At 37.4% G+C, this 22,491-nt stretch overlaps 1 protein-coding gene across 1 annotated transcript in view; it reads right to left on the bottom strand.

Moving 5' to 3' along the window:
* Positions 1-17,762: 17,762 nt before the first annotated feature.
* LOC134207816 (high mobility group protein DSP1-like) overlaps positions 17,763-22,491 on the bottom strand; it is a 135,440-nt gene continuing 130,711 nt past the window's right edge. The window contains 1 exon segment of the mRNA XM_062683754.1: positions 17,763-21,624. Coding sequence (XP_062539738.1) covers positions 21,373-21,624 — 252 coding nt within the window. The 3' untranslated portion in view covers positions 17,763-21,372.

Genomic DNA, 22,491 nt, shown 5'->3' with positions numbered 1-22,491 from the left:
GGATTGTTCTCGCCATTTGGAACCCGTATCTCGACTTCACTCGGACTCCCTGATGAAAATCATCTTGTAAGTACCAACTTTATTACCATTACAAAGCGATAAGTGTATCGAAACGTGTATTAGTTAAAATTCAAAGTGTGGGGAGTGTGAATAACGAACCCAAATAATTTTTATCCCAACGATTAGTAGAAAAGTGCATTAACGGAATTTCGTTTGAGGGGAGAGCGAATATTGAACCCAAATAATTTCTGTATTAGTGTTCTGTAATTATTGATCCAATTGATCATAAAGTGTATTCGAATTCTATTTGAACTGCAAGCGAATATCGAGCTCAAATAGTATTCAGTACCCACAACCAAAATAAGCGCAAACGCGAAAACAAAACGATCCGTGCTATTCAACGCGAATAGAAACGTAGAAATGGCCAACGCATTAACAAAGGAAGTGCTTAATGCTCATGTCCAAAAATTAAAACCAGTAATCGATATTTGACATCTTAGCTAGATTGCAAAATAGGTCGGAAGATCCATTTTTAGCTTACAATACACCCGATCCAATAAAAATTTTAAGCCCTTTCAGTGGCAACAAAAAAAAAGAGACACATGCTTGGATCGAGGACGTAGAAGATACGTTGTGTCTCTTCGATAAGCACAAACATACACCCACATACAATCAAATTATACGTGCGGTCAAAAGCAAAATTACTGGCAATGCAAAAGAAATTCTAATTGGAGGCGGAAACCCGAGCACCTGGGATGAAATTAAAGAAGTGTTACTGAACGCGTACGGGGACAGAAGGGACATAGCCTCGCACTTCCAATCTCTTTTTTATATAAGCCAGGGGAACAAAACCATCACGGAGTACTATAATATAACTAAGGGCATTGATACGGCGATAAAATCAACCGCTGCAGTAATGGACGATTATAAATCCAGTACTAAAGCCATAAATAAATTGATCGGTCTTATGACCTTAACGCGATTTATAGATGGTCTAGGGGAAAAATTGTCTATGCACGTCCGAAGCTATAGGCCCGAATCATTAGAAGAAGCTTACCACTTAACTAGGCAATATTCTAATGCGGCCTATGGGTAAAAATTAGAACAGAAACTGTGCAACCACAACATTTTTCAAAGCGAACCTCAGACTATAATGCTCAAGCCCATAATTCTAAACCCAATCACACTGACACCAACAGTTATCAGAGCCAGAATCAGTCCGGCTCCGGCTATTTCAAAAACCATTCAGCCAAACAACCGACCGATGGTGACGTCTCTATGAGAACAGCCAGGTCTAAAATGCAATTAGCCTGTGCACGCGGGGATGTCGACCATCTGGGTCGACATGAGATGACATTTCAATCATTTACCTGGGTCTTTGTTTGTAAACATTGGCATTTTTCTTATATGATGTTGAAATAAGATTCTAACAAGCATTCGGCTTCAATAAGAATGCATATTGGAATTATTGGAGAAGCGCGAAACTAAATTCTATTGGACTTGTTGAACATTCAATGTAATTTAACTACATTTAATAGGGCTTTGATAATTTATTGATATTTTTAGCATTGAATGTTTCTATATATATATAAGACTGCAATGGACATACTAACCATTGACGAATACATAGACGGAGGGGTGGCCATTTTTCCGGGCACCACTTAGTACCCCTGGGGAGTGACCGATTACAGTTATTACAGTCACTTGACCATTGGGAAGCCCCTCAATTTTAGTCACATCATTTTGACAGTAGTTCTTATTCATCAATTTTTGTTTACTTTTGGTGCTTCTTCGACAATCAAAATAAAAAATCTTCAATCCGGTTCCATCTTAGCCAATGTTGGTGAGCAGAGTTTTACGTTTCTGATTTTTTCTGTTCCAAAAGTGGAACCGTACAAGATGAAAAAGGAATCTCGGGACAATCGAGTACGTGTACGACAGAATAAAGGTCTCCGGAATCGACCATAATGTGTGCCACAACAAATTCCTACAACTCAACAGTGTCTTTGACAACGGTTGGAAATGAAAATCCTTATCTGAAATAATGATGAAACAAATTAAAATGGTAAGATACACTTAATATATTTTCATTAGTGCGATAATTACATTTGCTATGTATGACAGGGTTCCAGGCACAAAAACGAAATAATCAGAAGCGGAGCAAGAAAGTTCATACTTCGGCGACGACAGTTTGAAACATCGGATGTCGGAAAAGTCGAAAAAATGCATGGCAAGCAGCAATTCTAGAAGGAAATCAGTGTCTTGAGTCCAAATGCTATATAATTACAATACAAGCTTAAATCAATGCTGGCCGAAATTGTCGAACGGATTTGATAAGGAAGAGGCAACCTATGGTTCAACGATGAACATTATTGGAAGGTTTATGAGAATTGTATGAGACTAACGTATGAATAAATTCAGGCATTCTAATTGGCATATTGAAGTTGAAGAGAATAATTATTTACTTTATTCCGATCAATGGAATTAGCATGTGGTCTTTGGCTTTCATGGTGTCAAACATATTGTTTCCGTTACTCGGGTTACTCGAGTTCTTTAACTTGGCTGGCTTTGATGACGAATTATTCTTATTGTATCTCGACCCAAAACGTTCCAAGGATTGGTCTGCTCGAGTTGAGGTCGGATGAACCGAAGTTTTTTTATTTTCATTTTCATTAAACCGTGGTCAGGTCACCTGACTCACATGGAAAGATGTTGCTATGCGCGTGCTGATTGGGTATTTTCAGCGTTGCAGGGCCCTCCTTAGCCGTGTGGTAAGACGCGCGGCTACAAAGCAAGACCATGCTGAGGGTGGCTGGGTTCGATTCCCGGTGCCGGTCTAGGCAATTTTCGGATTGGAAATTGTCTCGACTTCCCTGGGCATAAAAGTATCATCGTGTTAGCCTCATGATATACGAATGCAAAAATGGTAACCTGGCTTAGAAACCTCGCAGTTAATAACTGTGGAAGTGCTTAATGAACACTAAGCTGCGAGGCGGCTCTGTCCCAGTGTGGGGACGTAATGCCAATAAGAAGAAGAAGAAGCGTTGCAAGCAAAGGTGTAGGTGTAGGATTGCCAATTCTTTTCAGAGGATAACTATTGATTTAGTATTGCAATCCAATTGTAATTTAGGAAAAATAAAACTTGCTTCATGCTAACGAACAAACCAATGAATTATTGGCAGTGGCTGATTTTCTACCCGCCGCTTCCACATCCAGGGGCTATACTGCCGTCATACGCATATTTGTCCCATGTTTGCTGGGATTTCCTATGTACATGGGACAATTATGTGTAGAACGGCAGTATAGTATATGCGCAAAATAGCCAGCAAGAGTTAACCGCCAGAAATTTGTATGGCGAAAGTCATCTAACGCGCGTTTTCTCAAAATAAGAAACTTTGCATGAAAAACTATTTGTTACCGATTATGTAGGAAGGTGTCCGCTACCATGCCTACCAAATATTTTTTTGATGAAAGTGCTTAATTTTGAGAAATCGAACCTTAGATGCCCTTCGCCATACTGATTTCAGAAAGTTAACTCCTAGTGTGCCGCTGTAAGCACGCTCAAAGCAGACGATTCATTAAAAATGGTTACAAATAAAATAGAAGAAAACTGTGGTTAATTGTAAGGAAATATTAGAAATTATTTTGAGCTTCAATTACGGAATGTCTTCAATTGTCATAAGACAAGCCCGTACTATCCCATTTAAATTCACTACATAAATACAGATACGTATTTCGACCTTAACAAGAGTGTTGTCCTACACACTGTGAAAAAAATATGCTCTATGATTTTACTCAAAATAAATGATTTTATAATCTTAACTAAGTAAGTACCACTAATGGGGAGATATTTAAATTTGCTATATTCACGTCAAACTTAAAAAAACGCTCGCCAGAAGAGCACGCGCCCCGGAAATGCACTCCAGTGAAAACACTGCGGTGTATTTTCAGTGCCTACGCTCCTGTAGCTCTGGCGTGCATTTTTTGATAGTTTGACATGACATTTAGGAATTTCAAATATTAGTTGCACTTAGTTAAGATTATAAAATCTTTTAGATATGCAAAATCAAAGATCAGAATTTTGAAGACGGCCTTACTGTCAAAAGGGAAATACGTATCTGTATTTACAATCAAGTGGTGGAATTAAATGGGATAGTACGAACACGTTTTATGACAAGTTTAAAGAAATATTTGTGATATGGAGTAAACACGTAACATAATTGCTTTTTTCAATAATATACAATGATTTCCAATAATGACAAAATAATAGTATTAAAAAAATAATTGATTCTTGTTAATAAAGAAATTTCAATAACGATTTTAAGTTAACTTACTTAGAGAAATCGATTCGAGTAGTTCAGGATTCGCTGACTGATCTATGCTTGAATGATAGGTCGGTCCATGATTGATTGAATGCCCTGTGATTGATTTAATGATTCATAATTGAATGGTTGGTCTATGTTTGTTATATTGGTTTATGATTGATTGATTCGTCGTTCTATGATTGATTGATTGATCTACTATTAATTGATAAGATGGTCTATCTAAATGATTGATTGATTGGTCTATGATTGATTTATTGATTTGTTTGTGATTGCTTGATTAATCTATGATAGATTTATTGGTCGATCTTTGGTTGATGACCGGATTTAGCCGGAGGGGGGCCCCGGGGCCGACGGTATGTGGGGGCCCCAAAATGAACAAAAAAGGTTGGTTTTGGTACATAAGATTTGTGGGGGCCCGGGGCCACGGCCCCCCGGCCCCCCCATAAATCCGGCCCTGGTTGATATATTGTTTGGTCTATGATTTGTTGGTTGATCTATAATCTATGATTGCTTGATTGGTCTATGACTGACTGATAAATTGATCTATGATTGATTGTTTTGTCGTTTTGTCTATGACTGATTAATTCTAGATCAACATTTGAAAAGGGCATAACAGCCAAAAATTTATTCCTTCTGATTCTTCGCCCACATATAAAGTAGCCGTTCGATAACTGCAAAATGTTTACTTTTCAGTTAACGAATGCCGTTCGATAACTGCAACGCATTCTAGACGTCAAACGGTTGTCAATCGACGTCAGATGCAATAAAAGTGCATCCAAATGTGCAGCGCAATGCAGCTGTCATTGAGTTTGACATCAGTTTGAAGTTTAGCGGTCCGATAACTGCAAAACTGTTGCAACTATCGAATTGCAGTTAAAAAGCATTGCAGTTAAATGACTTGCAGTTATCGAACGTCTACTGTATAGCTATATATGTAGACGAAGAAACAAAAGGAATAATTTTTGGCTGTTACGCCCTTTTCAAATGTTGGTCTAGAATTGATCTATGATTGATTGATTGCTCCATGATTTATTTCCTGATCTATGATTAATTGATTTGTCTATGATTCATTGATTGATCTATGGTTGATTGATAGTTCTATGATTGATTGGTCGGTCTATGATTGATTGATTAGTCGATCTATTATTGATTGATTGTTCTGTCTATGATTTAATTAATTGATCTATGATTGATTGATTTGCCTATGGCCGATTAATTGATCTATGAATAATTCTAGACCAACATTTGGAAAGGGCGTAACAGCCAAAATTTATTCCTTCTGATTCTTTGTCTACATATATAGCTTTATACACACCCGTTTCAAATCACTCAGAGACTGAGTGAAATTGTATTGCCGTCTCTTTTTTTCCCACGGAAAAGTTACTCAATTTTCGTAAAAAGTGGAACTACTCAAAATTTGAGTAGTTCCACTTTTTACGAAAATTGAGTAAGATTTCCGTGAGAAAAAAAGAGACGGCAATACAATTTCACTCAGTCTCTGAGTGATTCGAAACGGGCGTGTATGTAGACGAAGAATCAGAATAAATTTTGGTTGTTACGCCCTTTTCAAATGTTGGTCTAGAATTGATCTATGATTGATTGATTTGTCAGTCTATTATTGATTGATTGATCAATTTGATTTTGATTGATCAAATTGAATCAATCTATATTTATTGGTCTATAATTGATCGATTGGCCGATGATTGGTTGATTGACCGATGGTAAGTTAATTGAACTGTGTTTGGTTAATTGATTGGTCTATGATTTTTTTGTTGATTAATCTATGATTGTCTGATTGATTTATTGATCTATGATTGATTGATTTGTCTATAAAGGAATAATTGATCTCTGCTTGATTGATTGGTTAATGATTGTTTGATTGATTGATTAGTCAAAGATTGACTGATTGGTATATGATTGAATTCAGAGTGACGACATATTTATAGTAGGGAACTAGATGGGCTGCAGGACGATCCGTGACGCCTTCCCTCTTTATGGTTTTGATGTCAGTGTTCGTTTCCAACAGCGTTTAGACTTCTGCATATGGGTGTTGCCGTGTTCACATAAATCACTATTTGTGCTTTTAGAACTAGGCACGGAATATGTAGTAGAGTTCTTAGTTTAGCCTATTCCTGGTTCTTGTAACACCTTTATTCCCATTCGAATTACTCCTGTAGGCCAATTTTAAATCAGAAAATCGTAGAGGACCTCGATCTTTGTAATATTTTCACGTACTCGTACGTTATCTCAACCACAGAGACCAGTTTTCATTAGCATATCGAGCTGACGGATGAGCCTCGATATCCAAGTACCATGAAATCCTTTTTTGAACTGTATGTTCTATGTTGCTCCTATCGATGCTCTACTAAGCACAAATCGATTCCTCCGAGCCGTATGATGGTTGGTTTAATGAGGTTTCCGTTACATCTTTTGACAATCTTTACAAATGGAGCGACCATGTCTACCGCAGTTCTACAGGGCTAATACTCTTCGTTTAGCCAAGGGTCCATTTTCTGACTCGTAGGTTCGTAGATGCGGAATCCGTTTAGCTGATGGTGGCTGTGGAGAATAATGTGAGTCTGAAAATGTATTTGCATTTGTTGGTTACATTGATGGATAAAGTGGAACGTATTTCTTATTTCATGATAAAAATAATGAAATAAACTAATTTATTTAAAAATGACATTTATTGAAAAATGATAACGAATTTGAAATTCAATCGTAGTTGGCATTTGAAATGCCAGCATACTAAGAAGCTAATGAGATGAAATTTGAAATTCATTCTCAGTAGGCTGACAGGAATTCTAGATGATTTCGGACGGTGAAAATAAACGATCATTCAGTGTTATGTATTTGAGGCGTGAACATGCGAATTATCCTTCGGTGTTCCGCGCTTGTTTTCGTTGGTAAAAGGCAAATCGGAAGACGGATTTGCTCGGCTACGACAGTGGCTAAGGGATTATTCGTTGATGGTCATGCGAATCCTGCCTGGTCAAGCATATAAAAAAATCAGTTAGTTCATACTCACAATGCAATATTAAAAAGTATGATATAGCCTGCACAGCAAAAAAGTTGTTGAATATTACATCGAAATCGCTGCAACCAGTTCAATCCATCGCTTGTTGAATATTACACTGCACGACGTACTCGAAGCCTTGCTGTGTAATAAACAAGAGCGATGTAATTTCTTTCGATGTACTAAATAAGACGATGTAATCGAAACGATGTAATTGAATGTGATGTAAAATTGTCAAAAATATTAATTTTCAAAAGGGGGAATTTTCGGTTTATTTATTAATTTTTATTTATTGAATCCCAAAAGGGCTTCCCTTCAAAATCCCAAAGGATTTCCTTCGGAATCGCAAAAGGATTCCCGTCAAAATCTCAAAATGAATCCTGTCTTAACCCCAAAAGGGTTCCGACGGAATTCTAAAAGGATTCCATTCAGTATCCCAAAAGGATTTCCTTCAGAATAACAAAAGAATTCACTTCGGAATCACGATTGCCCTTGGAATCCCAAAAGGATTCTCTCCCGAAACTCAGCTTCATAATAGATTCCTTTCGGAATTCCAAATAGATTTCTTTCTCGTTGGAACGCCAAACACATCCCTTCGGAAACCCAGAAGGATTCCCTTCGGAATACCAGAAGGATTCCCTGCGGAATCCCAGAAGCAGTGGCGTCGCGTAACCTCACGTTTTACCTGTGCACTGACCCAAAAAGTGAAAATTTTGATATTTTGACAGCCCAAATGGAAAAGAAAATAATCAGAGTCGTTTATACTAATAAAATTCTAGTTATTCTAGGCATTTTCGCACACCAATTCCTTAAATTTAAACTCAGTGCACAGGTAGATTGAGGTTAGGGAAACGCCACTGCCCAGAAGGATTCTCTTCGGAGTCCCAGGAGGATTCCCTTCGGGGTCCCAGAAGAATTCCCTTCGAAATCCCAGAAGGATTCCCTTTGGAATCAAATCGAAAAATAATTTGGTGAGCACAACTGTTGTGTATGACTACCAAAAGTTCCTTTAAGAGTAGAGTAGAGTGGGGCAAGAGTACGCACTTAGTTTTCAACCGATCATGTGGCCCTTATGAAGCAAGCTTCTGCATATCAAATCAGTGTCGATGATTCATATACTCTTCATTTATGTTGCCCAGTGGATAACATATTGAAATTATTGAGATTCTTTTTAGTAGAACCCTTATTGCAAGACAAGTGAAAAACGCACTCTTACCCCACCGGTGGGGTAAAAGTGCGCATCGGGTGGGGTAAGAGTACGCATTTATCCAATCATGTGCTTTAAGTAAATATTAACACAAATAAGAGTTAATAACATTTAGTTGATGTTTAATGAGCATATATTAGGGAATATTTAAAGATTACGTAACTCTTAAAGGGGGAGGGGGTCCTAAAAATGTGCACTTTCATACGAAAAACCATTGTTTTTTTATATATACAAAAAACTACTGAGTTTAAAATATATATCAGGTTTCGCGTGGCGTATACAAAGGCATTTTCCTTAAAGAAAGTCCACCAATCACGTAACGTAAAATTTGGCTATTTCATACCCCCACCCCCCTCCAACCTTACACTACTTTTATGAATCCTCTAAAAAATACATGGATCGTCACACATCTCGCAACCACTCCCAGCTAAACGTTGCGTAATTTATGAATATTTCTTTTGATTAAATTAAATTATCATTTAGATGAAATTGTGTTTTCCTAAACATATTAGGTGTACAACAAGTCCTAATACAATTTCATTATTTCGCTTCAGTGCTTTGTTCGCTAAGTTCTTTCTAACACCAAATTACTTCAACTCATTCTAAAAACTTATTTTTCAAATTCTGTCCCTTTTTTCTTAGTTGTGGATCTTTATGCTTTGGAAGAAGTCTTATTTCTGCCGGAGATACGGGTTTGACATCATAACTTGAAGATTCATATGCGTACTCTTGCCCCACCGGTCCATGCGTACTTTTACCCCACAGTCCCAAAAATGATTCAAGTAATAGTTTTGACTTCTTGGAAAACCAACCGGATTGGTGTTCTGTACCACAAAGTACTCTATACAATAGGTTATCGAAATGGTATAATGTTCGCCTGATTGAACGTATATATGGTAATGAAATACTAGTTGCGGAAATCCAATTATTTTTAGCAAAATGACCAAAAAGTTATCTAACTACATATCTCCCTTGTTGTTTATCCAAATCGTTCACAATTACACATGATAATAGTTGGCCAGAATACCTGTCAAACTGATGCAGTGCTGCTAGTTTATCTTTTTTTATTACTTCAAAAAATCGAAAACGTACTCTTACCCCACGCGCACTCTTGCCCCACTCTACTCTACGTTTTTCGCTTAATCGGATTCACTGAGCTGCTTAAGCTAAAAACGTACTCTTAAAGGAATTTTTGATTACTTGGGTACCTACTGATGATTCTGGGAACCTCGTGAGGACCATTTGGCAGACATAAAGGATTCCCTTCGGAATCCCAAAATGACTTCCTGAGGAATCCCAAATTGATTCCTTTCGGAGGTTTCCTATAAAGTTCCATAAAAAAAATTTAAAATCGAAAAGGATTTGAATGAATTGACGAATTTGAGAGGCAAAAAGAAAATGACGATGGTGAGAAACTGTGAGAAACAACAAAACCGTTCATGACAAAGTATACGGCAGTGATTTTAAAATGCCTGTACAAAATTCAAAACGAATTCTAATTAAAAACTAATAAATGTAAAGTGCGAGAAAAATGGAAAGGTACATTTAGAACACATTCTTCCAAAACGAAAGTGCTATCCATTGATTAGTTTTTAATTATAGAATTCGTTTAAAATTTAATACGGGCATTTCGAAATCACCGCCGTACACTTTACCATGAACGATTTTGTTGTTTCTTACCATCGCATGTCATTTTCTTTTTGCATCTCAAATTCATCAATCGCACATGCCCATTTATGTCTGCCAAATGGTCCTCACGAGGTTCCCAGAATCATCAGTAGGTACCAGTAGTACGTTTTTAGCTTAAGCAGCTCAGTGAATCCGATTAGGCGAAAAACGTACTCTACGGTAGTCATACACAACAGTTGTGCTCACCAATGGTATACATAGTTTAAGCATCGGTTTCTCGTAGAATTATTCTTCGATTTGATTGTGATAAAATGATAAACTATTATCACTTGAATTTACTTTACTCACCATGAATAACGAGCTCACCCAGCTCTACGGTATCCAGAAGGTAGCTAAAGCCGGGAGGGTACGATGGGCAGGGCATGTCGAAAGAATGCCGACCAGCAACCCGGCAAAGATGGTGTTCGCTTCGGATCCGGCAGGTACGAGACGGCGTGCCTTGACATAGCGAACGAGGTGGGCAGACCAGATGCAAAGCGACTTGGCGAGCTTGGGGCGCATTCGAGGATGGAGAGATGCGGCCTCGAACCGTGTATTGTGGCGTCAAATTGTCGATTCTGCTGCACTACGTCCAGAATTTTCATCCAAAGTTCGCCGAATGGCTTCATTTTTCGCTTCGCTCGAAATCATATAATCGGCTTTCGACACGCCCTACCGACCACAATCAGCAACGAGACTAGCAACCTCGATGAGATGGGTTCCGTGGGTTCTTAAATATTGTTTTGCATATAATTTATTCCCGTGAAATGGGAAGCGTTTCATCAAATGCAGAAGTGCTGGAAGTTATCATTCAGAAGCGTATCGGCTTCGTCCAAAACTTTCTACCGTATAACATTTGGTCTGTATTTTATGGCTGTACAAGCTTACATATCGACATTCTTCAGATGGGAGTTCAGCATTTGCTCTGGTTTTGCCAGAGTTTTTTGGTTACGTTCATCAACAGATCGGTCAATTTGCTATACAATGTCCTTCACCCAAATGTGTTATAATTCTTCCGGTCTGTGAACGCACAAATTCCGGACTAGCTGTGAAAGATAATGTCCAACCGATTTTAGGAGCCGTCGACCCGCAGATGTAGAGGTGAGTAGTACGCTTACGTGGTTGATCAAATTCTGGGGTATAGTTGCGGATGAGAATTTTGTGCTACGTTTCTCCGAGAGTGTAATGTTTTCAACATCTGAAAAATGTAGTTGAGTAGAAGTATAAATAACAAAAAGCAAAGAATATCAATTATTACCTTATAAGTTGATTGTCAAGTCAAGGGGATGCGAATGGGTCCTTGTAGCAGTTAGAGGAGCAAGCCACCGGTGGATGCAGCTTGACACAATCAGTAAAATACCCCTTTTTTTTCGCATCCTGGAGAATCTTGACTTTTTGCAACCGGCATAAACCGGCATAAACATAAACCGGCATTTGCATGCAACAGCAAATAAGGCGGCAGATGTTATCATGCGTCCGTTAATCCATTTTCCACCAAGGCTCATTGGTTTTGTTGTTGATGATGCGATAGAAAATATGAGGCATTACGCGCCGTTTGGAAGCGTTTTTCGGTTGCAAAAAACATTCAGGAAAATCGCCATTCGACCTGACCATGACAGCCAGCTTCTTACTGGATTTCTTCAGCCTTTGCCTACAAATTTTCAACACAAACTTTTTTAGCCCAGGAATTTTAAAATCACACTAGTTTTACCTGCTAGAGTACAAACTAATAAAATATCCATCAAAATAATATTTACAACCGATTCCGCGAACTAACGGAGGAGACATAATGAGCGAAACGAGCAAAACAAACGTGAGAAGCAAAACAAACTGTCAAAATGTCGGGAGGGGTAAGTCAACGCATGTACAACTAAATTATTGTAACTCTTCACCCACGAGGGGTATTTTTCCCAAAATAAAGAAGAAGACATGGTGCCCGAAATTTCAATGCCTTTGTACTGGACATCTCGGTCTATGTATTCGTCAATGTACTAACTACACCCGATTCTGTTTTTACACGGATTTTTTTTACACGGCCTTGTAAAAAAAATCCCATACAAAATTTTTGCAAAGTTGCTCCATTTTGCATGATTTGTCGAGAAATCATAAAACTTTTTTTACACGGATTTTCAAATTTTGAACTGAAAACTTTTTTTACACGGAACGCATCCCCCTTGAAAAAAAAGAATCGGGTGTATATCGAAGCGGCCAAACTTATTCTCATTGAAGTGTTCAGAAAATGCATCCATTCCGTTTGAAAAATTTAATAATCATAAAGGTCTTTGTAAGTTTTCACATAAATTCTGATCTTGCGCATCCTCGTAACGGATGACCAAAGTCGAACCAGTTTTAAAACAATTACTTATCTACAATGTTTTGATTGAACTTGTCTGTATAACTGAATTTTCAAATTAATATTGATCTTAATTTCTTTCAATTTTGGGCTTTTAAATGGTTTTGCCTTTCTCGTACAACAAAGTTGTACCGAAAGGCTATCATTTCACTCCAAAATCGAACTTTTTATAGAAGTCTCGGAGACCCATGATGTTATATACCAATTGACTCAGCTCGTCGAACTGAACAAATGTCTGTCTGTCCGTGTGTATGTGTGTGTGTGTGCACACGAAAACCGAAAAACATTAGCCACTTTTTCATATAGTAATTCTTAACCGATTTTCTCGCAACAAGTTGCATTCGACGGGGGACAAACCCTAGTTGATCACTATTGAATTTGATAACGATCGAACATTGCGTTTAAAAGTTATTAAGAAAATGGAATCAAACTATGTAAGCGCCATATAAGGTTGGTGTCTTGGCTAAACGCGAGAAAGGCAGTTTCACCACTCGGTGAATTAAGTAGGGTTTTTAATCCTTACAAATACGAAGAACAAGACTCCGAAGATTGCCTAACTCTATAAGGAGTAATACTAACTCGTATTGAGACAATATTCTATCTAGTTAAGACTACGAGCTTTATTATAACATAGTTTAGCTTGATGTCAAAGTTCACACATTCGAATTTTACTGGGAATAACACATATGATGTTCAAGAACCTTTTTACCAAGAAATAAAGCTCGTAGTCAGGATCACTCAACCTAATTCCCAGCCTAATTCTCTAAAATGTGACTTATTCAAGAAAACGGAATGAAGCCTCAGCTTCTACATAATTATTTACAACGCTAATGATTAAACTTGTATATCGTATACATTGAAACTATCATTACTTGTATTCATTATTACGTAGGATAGGATATACTTGATTTAGTTGAAAACCGGAATACGGGACTAGCGAAGTTGGATTTTTCTCGCAATCTGTACGTAAAACCTAACTTCGCTGAAGGTTTCCGCTACCTGTTGATGATATTGGTTTGCGTGGGAGAGCTATCAGATTCGTCCAATCGTCGTTTGAATCTTTGTTTACAAAAGCAGATAAGTCGTTTTGAAAATTTTGTCTTGATTTTTTCTACGGATCAATCCAATTTCCAATTACGGCGCTTTTCTTGGCCACAACATAATAATTTAATGTAATTGAAAATTTGAAAAACATGAATGGAACACTGCTGAGGAAACCAGTGCAAATAATAGTTTTGAAAGCTGTGGTAGTTAGTCTTCGATAATTATTTCTGAGTCAATCCTTTTATATTAAGGGTCTGTCTCAATTGGATAATTAAACTGAAATTAAACTTAAAAGTGACATTTCAATAATTATCAAATAACCCTGCTCGCAGAGCATGATTACTTTTGACAGATATCGAATCATTTTCCATCGATGTCCTATTAGAATTGCTGGGTAGCACCAGCCATTATTATAACGGGGTGATTTTTTAATTTTCGAACTGTCACTTTTAAGTTTATTTCTCCAAATGAGACAGACCCTAAAAGGGGTAAACATATTTATTGCTCGGAGTTATTAAATTCTTGCAACGGTTAATGTCTGTGTCATTTATGAGGTCGATTATAACTTGGGGTCAACTTCTTCAACTCTGCTTACAGCGCAAACTAGGTTTAAGCTTATGGGTAAGCACTGCATAAGAGTTATGCGGATATGAAGAAATTGGATGTTAATCATATGTTGGCATTCCAAAGTAGAATGTTGTATTAAATACACGACCGCAAATTGAACGTAGAACTACTTATCGTTCGATAGTGGATGTGAAATTCAATTATTTTGTGCATGTTCATTGCTGATGGAGATAGCCGAAATGAAGGCAATTTATTTTGAAGTAAAATTTGAACACTACCTGTCGAAATTGGATTTTCAATGCATTGAAGCAATTGTTTACAATAGTTCTTTAAAATCCTAGGGAGTTAACTGATCGATTCATACCAAAAGCTCCAGAATGCATCAAAAATCGGCTGAGTTATTGGCTCTTACTTCCTGACCTTTTTTTCCTGACGGTCCCAAATTTGAAACAATGACCTCCCTCCCATTTTTTATCGATTCGAAAGACGTAATTCTACGTCAAATATCATATGTAAAGTTTCTGATTTGGTCCATAAAGAAATTCAAAATTATAACATTTTAGCCGTTAATAAAACCGTATCAATGCTTACCTAGATTAATCTGAATTATTTGGAAACTATCGAAGTTGGATTTTTTCGCAATCCGTACGTTAAACCTAACTTCGCTAGTAGTGCGCTAGTTTAATTAGGCTCTAACTAGACTAGCGCGCCACTAGCGAAGTTAGGTTTTACGTACGGATTGCGAGAAAAATCCAACTTCGCTAGTCCCGTATTCCGGTTTTCAACTAAATCAAGTATATCCTATCCTACGTAATAATGAATACAAGTAATGATAGTTTCAATGTATACGATATACAAGTTTAATCATTAGCGTTGTAAATAATTATGTAGAAGCTGAGGCTTCATTCCGTTTTCTTGAATAAGTCACATTTTAGAGAATTAGGCTGGGAATTAGGTTGAGTGATCCTGACTACGAGCTTTATTTCTTGGTAAAAAGGTTCTTGAACATCATATGTGTTATTCCCAGTAAAATTCGAATGTGTGAACTTTGACATCAAGCTAAACTATGTTATAATAAAGCTCGTAGTCTTAACTAGATAGAATATTGTCTCAATACGAGTTAGTATTACTCCTTATAGAGTTAGGCAATCTTCGGAGTCTTGTTCTTCGTATTTGTAAGGATTAATACTTAATTCACCGAGTGGTGAAACTGCCTTTCTCGCGTTTAGCCAAGACACCAACCTTATATGGCGCTTACATAGTTTGATTCCATTTTCTTAATAACTTTTAAACGCAATGTTCGATCGTTATCAAATTCAATAGTGATCAACTAGGGTTTGTCCCCCGTCGAATGCAACTTGTTGCGAGAAAATCGGTTAAGAATTACTATATGAAAAAGTGGCTAATGTTTTTCGGTTTTCGTGTGCACACACACACACACATACACACGGACAGACAGACATTTGTTCAGTTCGACGAGCTGAGTTAATTGGTATATAACATCATGGGTCTCCGAGACTTCTATAAAAAGTTCGATTTTGGAGTGAAATGATAGCCTTTCGGTACAACTTTGTTGTACGAGAAAGGCAAAACCATTTAAAAGCCCAAAATTGAAAGAAATTAAGATCAATATTAATTTGAAAATTCAGTTATACAGACAAGTTCAATCAAAACATTGTAGATAAGTAATTGTTTTAAAACTGGTTCGACTTTGGTCATCCGTTACGAGGATGCGCAAGATCAGAATTTATGTGAAAACTTACAAAGACCTTTATGATTATTAAATTTTTCAAACGGAATGGATGCATTTTCTGAACACTTCAATGAGAATAAGTTTGGCCGCTTCGATATACACCCGATTCTTTTTTTTCACGGGGGATGCGTTCCGTGTAAAAAAAGTTTTCAGTTCAAAATTTGAAAATCCGTGTAAAAAAAGTTTTATGATTTCTCGACAAATCATGCAAAATGGAGCAACTTTGCAAAAAATTTGTATGGGATTTTTTTTACACGGCCGTGTAAAAAAAAAATCCGTGTAAAAACAGAATCGGGTGTAGTTAGTATGTCCATTGCAGTCTTATATATATATAGAAACATTCAATGCTAAAAATATCAATAAATTATCAAAGCCCTATTAAATGTAGTTAAATTACATTGAATATTCAACAAGTCCAATAGAATTTAGTTTCGCGCTTCTCCAATAATTCCAATATGCATTCTTATTGAAGCCGAATGCTTGTTAGAATCTTATTTCAACATCATATAAGAAAAATGCCAATGTTTACAAACAAAGACCCAGGTAAATGATTGAAATGTCATCTCATGTCGACCCAGATGGTCGACATCCCCGCGTGCACAGGCTAATTGAATGCACACATAAACGGAAAACGTAACGATGCAAAGGAACACGAGCTGGATGAACAAGAATCCGCAACCCAACCGGTCGATGACTCGGCGTTGGATTCTGATGATGACGAATTCTTTCTCGGAGAGGAGTTAGATTTTCTCAGGGCTCAAAGCTTAGATCCAAACGAATGAATAATAACTTTCTTCCTTACATATCATTTATAACTACACACTTAAATCATTTCACAGATTTAGGTGAATTTTGCTTCAATTCACCGAAATCTCAACAGCAGATTTGTTCGGTAATTATTTCACCGATTTTCTGCGGTATTTTCCTTTGTTCAACTGTCAAAACTATCAAAAAATCTGTAAAATTTTTACCGAACAGTTCTGCTGTTGAGATTTCGGTAAAATTTCACAGAAATCTGCGATTTATTTTAAGTGTGAGCAAGGGCGACTTGAAATTCTTAATCGTCACCGGTAATCGACACATTTCAGCCGATCGAGTTAATCTAGAATACTGTGACGTTGTAAAAGGAGTAAAGGTATCGAACATTAAAGGGTCATACGAAATCACACATGCGGTTTCATTTGATCCATTTCAGATAAATAAGAACCTAAAGTTTCGAGTGAGAAGTGAATGATACTTGTTGTAACTTATGATTAGTGGAATAAATTTTTTTTTTATTGAACTCTGATCCTTCAGAGCATTTCTTATATACTTTCATATGATATATAAATCAGACTAATTGCAGATAGTCTATTTTTCGATTAATGGCCGCCCTTTTCCCTATAGTGCAGGGTGTAACCCTATGGCCTATCGTATAGGCTTTCGGTACACTGCCGTCATACGCATATTTTTCCCATGTTTGCTGGGTACGGCAGTACAACTTTATTGTTGTACGAGAAAAGCAAAAACGAAAATGAAAACCTTGTCCGCTATAACCAAGGGATTTCAACAAAAGGCTGGCTCGAATTATGGTAAAACCCAACAAGAGTAGCAAGAATTGCGAAATATTTTAACATGTTTTTGGGGAACGAATTCCAATGAATAAGAATACATATTTATTAGGTCCTGCGCAGATACTTGGCCGACAACAAGGACCGGAACAGGCAGGACATCTCACTACCCTACTCATTAGACTACGGGATAACCCATCATAAACATCAAGGTGAATTAAGTGGACACGAAACAGTGGATGTGATACCACATTCGGAATCGAAAGAACAAGCCGCGAATTTTAGTTTTTTTTTTTCAATTAATTTCATTTTATTTTGTCTTCAGTAAAATTACATGTGTTTAACGTACGTACAGTATTACATATACAAAAGAAGGGGATCGAGATGTCGTTTGTTTTTTTTTTGCTTCTTCTTTTTGTTTTTTTTTGTTTGTATGTTTCGTCACCTTATTGTTTCAAGTGTTTGTGTGAGTGTGTGAGTTTTATGTTGAGTTTTAAATCTTTTTACGTTTGTCTTTCTCGTTTTTTGCTTTGTTCTCTTATGTAGTATTCTTCGACTTTTTTTTACTAGCGAACGTTCTAGAATTTCTTGCTTTCCATTTGTTTCGTGTATCTCTTGTCTGTGTATTTTCTTTTGTGTTTATTCTTCTACCGAGTTGATGTTCTGGAGTCTATTTATAGCAGTAAATTTATATTCTGTTCAATTCAGTCCTCTACCGGTCGCTAAATTTGTATCTCAAATGAATGTCCAGTCATAACGACCATTTTTCTGCAGCAGAGTACAACTGTGGATTTGTCTTTTCTTGCCATCTTTTACTTACGAATGGGGTGTGTGTTTCTGTTTGTATGTTTGAGTGTGTACTTTTTTAAATACTTTTGGGGAATCATCAACTTGCTCTTGTGGTTGTTGTTGTTGTCGGTTCTTAGCTTGAGAAGTGCAAGAATCTGAGTGTTCTGCCTTGTGTTTGCTTCTGACTCACATCTGAATCTTCCTCCACATCCCGCTATTTTTACTTTTGCTTTAATTTATCTGGATTTTATTTTCACTAAAACTTACTTGTTAATTATTTACTTTTCTTTTTTGTTTGTAATAATTTGTTTATAATGCGTGTTTTCCATTATTTATAAGTATATTTTGTTCATTTTCTGTTTCCAGCATTCGATCTGTCAAACTCTTAAAGAAAAAAAAATGTCGGATAGAGTCCCCCGTTGGGGAACTCATATTGTGGCGGGGTAACGCATTTTGGGTTTGCTTCATTCGAATATATATACGGACCGGAACCCAATTGGGTTACCACTGCTTTTAATGTGTGTTGTGTGTAATTGTGAGTTTCTGCTGTTAATTCTGATGTTGATTTCTAGGATATTCTTTTTCAGCCGTTAATATTTACATTGAGAGATAAGTGTGTCCGTGTTAGCTAAACTTACGATCAAACTTGTATCTTATTCAATGCGATTTATTTCACTTATTCTCCTTCGTTTTAGTTGTAATTCTAACCTTTCGGTCTTTTTTCATCAGAAGTTCAATTTTTTTTTCTATTTCTCATTCCGTTCTACCCGGAAGTCTCTCGCTAGCACTCTTACACTACTAAATAATTCCCTTACTTTTTTGTTTTTTATCCTCTTTTGTTTTTACTTCACTCGCCATGCAGTGGATTTCGCTCCGTCGAAAAACTCTGCTCACAAACGCATTCACACACACGCCACTCTCAACTTATCAGGGTCTCTACTAACTTAACATTATTCTAATCATTAGGTATTCAGTAATTAATAAAAAATAAAGAAAATTCTATCAGCAAAAATAAATCGTCCAAAAATATATTTTTAAGAGATTTCTCGTCTCAGGAAAATAATAACTAATCATAGTTCATGATTTGTTTAATATGAAAAAGAAAAATCGAAAACCACTTTCAATTGCGATTTCATGTTTTTCCTTTTTTACTTAATTATTGTTTTCACTACGAAATAACTTCTCTCGTATTATCTTCATCATCAACATCATAATCGTGATCTCACAATCTACTAACCAGATGTATTTATGTTCACGATTCTTACCTTCCTTTTCGCATCTATCAACTAATGAACTAATCTCTGGGCGCTAATCTAGTACATTATTTTTTGTCCGATTAATGATCGCGCAACACTCGCACGCACGTACACTCAACTCACGCACGCATCGTCTCAAGATGAAACGCCCCAAGATAACAAACAAACAAAAAAATGATGCGCAACTGCAGATTTGTGAGTGCGTTGGTCACCTAAAAACTACATCAACGTACAAAATGTGGAAGGGCGGGTGTTTGTGGAGAAAAATAAATGTGTTTCAGCGACAGGAAAAAAAAAAACGATTAGCCTTAAACGAGTAGATGATAAACAAATAAGATCATTCACGGGGATTATTTTGATTAACGTTCTTGAACGTCACCACAATGGCGCAGCAGCACACAGCATAAGCAGAACAGCTCACTGTTCCGAATGGCGAAGAAAAGAGTTTGGGGATTTAGTTTTTCGTTGGCGAAAGCATCGAAGTACCGACAGTTTTCATTTGAAAAAATCACGGTGCTGTTATTCATCAGCAATGAAAAAAATGTTTGTTAAGAAATGCAATGCATTTCTCCAACAAAACAACGACAAAGAAGTGGTGAGATCTTTCCATTCTATTGATTATGTGGCGACAACTTCAAATGCCCCACAATCAACGCAAAGATTCCAAAAAACCAAAATAAAATAAGAGAAAACAAAATCAAATTTTTGGACGATTGAGAACTACTCGTACGCGAACGCTTGTTCGTTCTCCCTTTCTCACTTATTACACGACAAAAATCCAATATAATATACAGATAGAAGCCTCTCTCTTCCATTCATTCTCAACTGTTCATCACCAACATCATCATTCTCTTCAGTGCCGAAGACTCTCTTTCTCCTCACATCGAGATGGATGCGATTTTTGTTTTTGTTTTCGTAATTTTCAATCTTTCCCCACTTTGTATTGAGAAATATTTCCTTCGCTGCTTGTTCGGTTGGTTGGTATTGTGGTATATGATCATGATGTTCCGCCGGGTGTTTTCCTGTTATGATTCATTTTATTTTATTCGAATTCTGTTGCTTTGTATGTCCTTATGATTTAAGCGTTTTCTCGAAGATTTTTCTTCCGTTCCGGGATTCCTATCACCGTCAATTGTCCACTTTCACATCGTCAACGGCATCGCTGGTCGTCGTCACTGTGAATATCTGTCTGAATGCCGCGTCGTGAAGGTGTGAAATTTATTCTGATAAGGTGAAACTGTCCCTTGTATCGAAAAAACGTTATTCTGCGTTAAAGTGAGTTCCTAACTGCTATTTTTTTGCTCTGTAGTCTGAGATGTTTGCAACCGAGTGAAAGTTTGGTATTTTGAGCTACCAATTCACCTACTAGAACCTGCCTTCCTAAGAGCTCATCCGGACTGCGGAATCCGGACCCGCTCACCTGCCCACTCACACCTGAACAGAATCGAAACCCCAAGCACCGGCAAATGACCGAACGAGAGTGGATCCGGTCATTCCCCGGGCGAGCTGGTGGTTGCGTTTCAGTTGGACGATGGCGATGGTGACGTCCGTTCCGAGCCGGAATCGTCTTCCCCTTCCTCCTCCTCATCGACACCGTTGCTGTTCTGCGTATGCTTTTGCTCTACTTCCTCTGGTGGTGGTTTCTTGTGGTGCTGCAGCTGCTGTCGCCGATGATTGATCAAACTGGTGAGCAGAGAGGAGTGTCCCCCTCCCTGCGGTTGTTGTGGCTGTTGCTGTTGTTGTTGCTGCTGCTGTTGCTGTTCTTGTTGTTGTTGTTGTTGTTGTTGTCGGTTGCTTAATATCATCGTAAGAAAATATTTATAATACAAATCGAAAGCTTGATTTTACTCGTTATCATCCTCATCGACGTCATCATCGTCATCGTCGGCGTGGTGCGCCGCCGCTTGGGCTGCCGCTGCCACCGCCTGGGCCGCCAGCTGCTGTTGGACCTGCGCCTGCAGTTGGGCCGCTGCCGCTTGCTGTACGTGCTGTGGCAGGTTCTGGAGGCTGGTTTGCTGCAGTCCACCGAGGTTGAGCGGGGTGCCACCACCACCGCCCTGTTCGTTTTTGCACTTCAGCTTGTACTCGGTCATTTCCTGAAACAAGGAGAAAAGAATGCAAAGTTAGCAGGTGCTTGACGAGGAGATATACTGCCCCTATTTGCATAAGCGTCCCATGTCAGTTTTCTTCAACTTGAGAAATATGCCGTTGAATTTTTCAAACTCGTTTTACATGAAGAAATTGAAAAAAAATCTAATAAATCGATAAAACCAGCAATCTTTCTGAATACCTATTTGGCATATTTTTATAATATTCATAATATTCTTTATATATAGGATACATTGCTATGGGACTATTAAATGGACCATTATTACATTGATGTTCTGTGCGAGAGTGTATAAAAATCTGGAATGTGACTGTTATGCGAATAAAAAGCAAGATGAGACAACACAAGTGGGTTTTAATTTTCAATTTTCGAGAACAAAGCATATTATTTTATCAGTTTTTCTCTAAGTTGAGTTTATTTTAAGCTTATTTGTGAAAGAAAATCAAAATCGTCAAAAATCGACATGGGATTCTTATGCGAATCGCGGCAGTATACTGCCTATGATCGTATATTTGTCCCATATGAAAAATTATCAAATTGAGAAAAAGGGGAACAAACATCAAGCCTACTTGTCCCATCTTGAAAATTACCGCATATGAGTCCCATTATCAAAAAAAGGGACTCATATGCGGTCATTTTTCATCTGGACAAACTGGCCAGATTTTTTTTTTTTCGACTTTTCCAGAACAAACATTCCTATTTAAGGTGACTCGGGGAAGCACTACACACCGTGTTATTTTTCCTATCTTTTGTCTCTTTCTAGCATTATCACCTCGTAACTTTGGAGCGGCGTATTTCGGTTTTTAGTTGTTTGATGTAACTGTAAAGTGTAAATGTATCGGCATGTAGATGGAGA

The sequence above is a fragment of the Armigeres subalbatus genome, chromosome 1, assembly GCF_024139115.2.
Source record: "Armigeres subalbatus isolate Guangzhou_Male chromosome 1, GZ_Asu_2, whole genome shotgun sequence".
Taxonomy (NCBI): Eukaryota; Metazoa; Arthropoda; class Insecta; order Diptera; family Culicidae; genus Armigeres; species Armigeres subalbatus.
The sequence above is the reverse complement of the archived record's forward strand: the minus strand, read 5'-3'. Positions and strand labels throughout refer to the sequence as shown.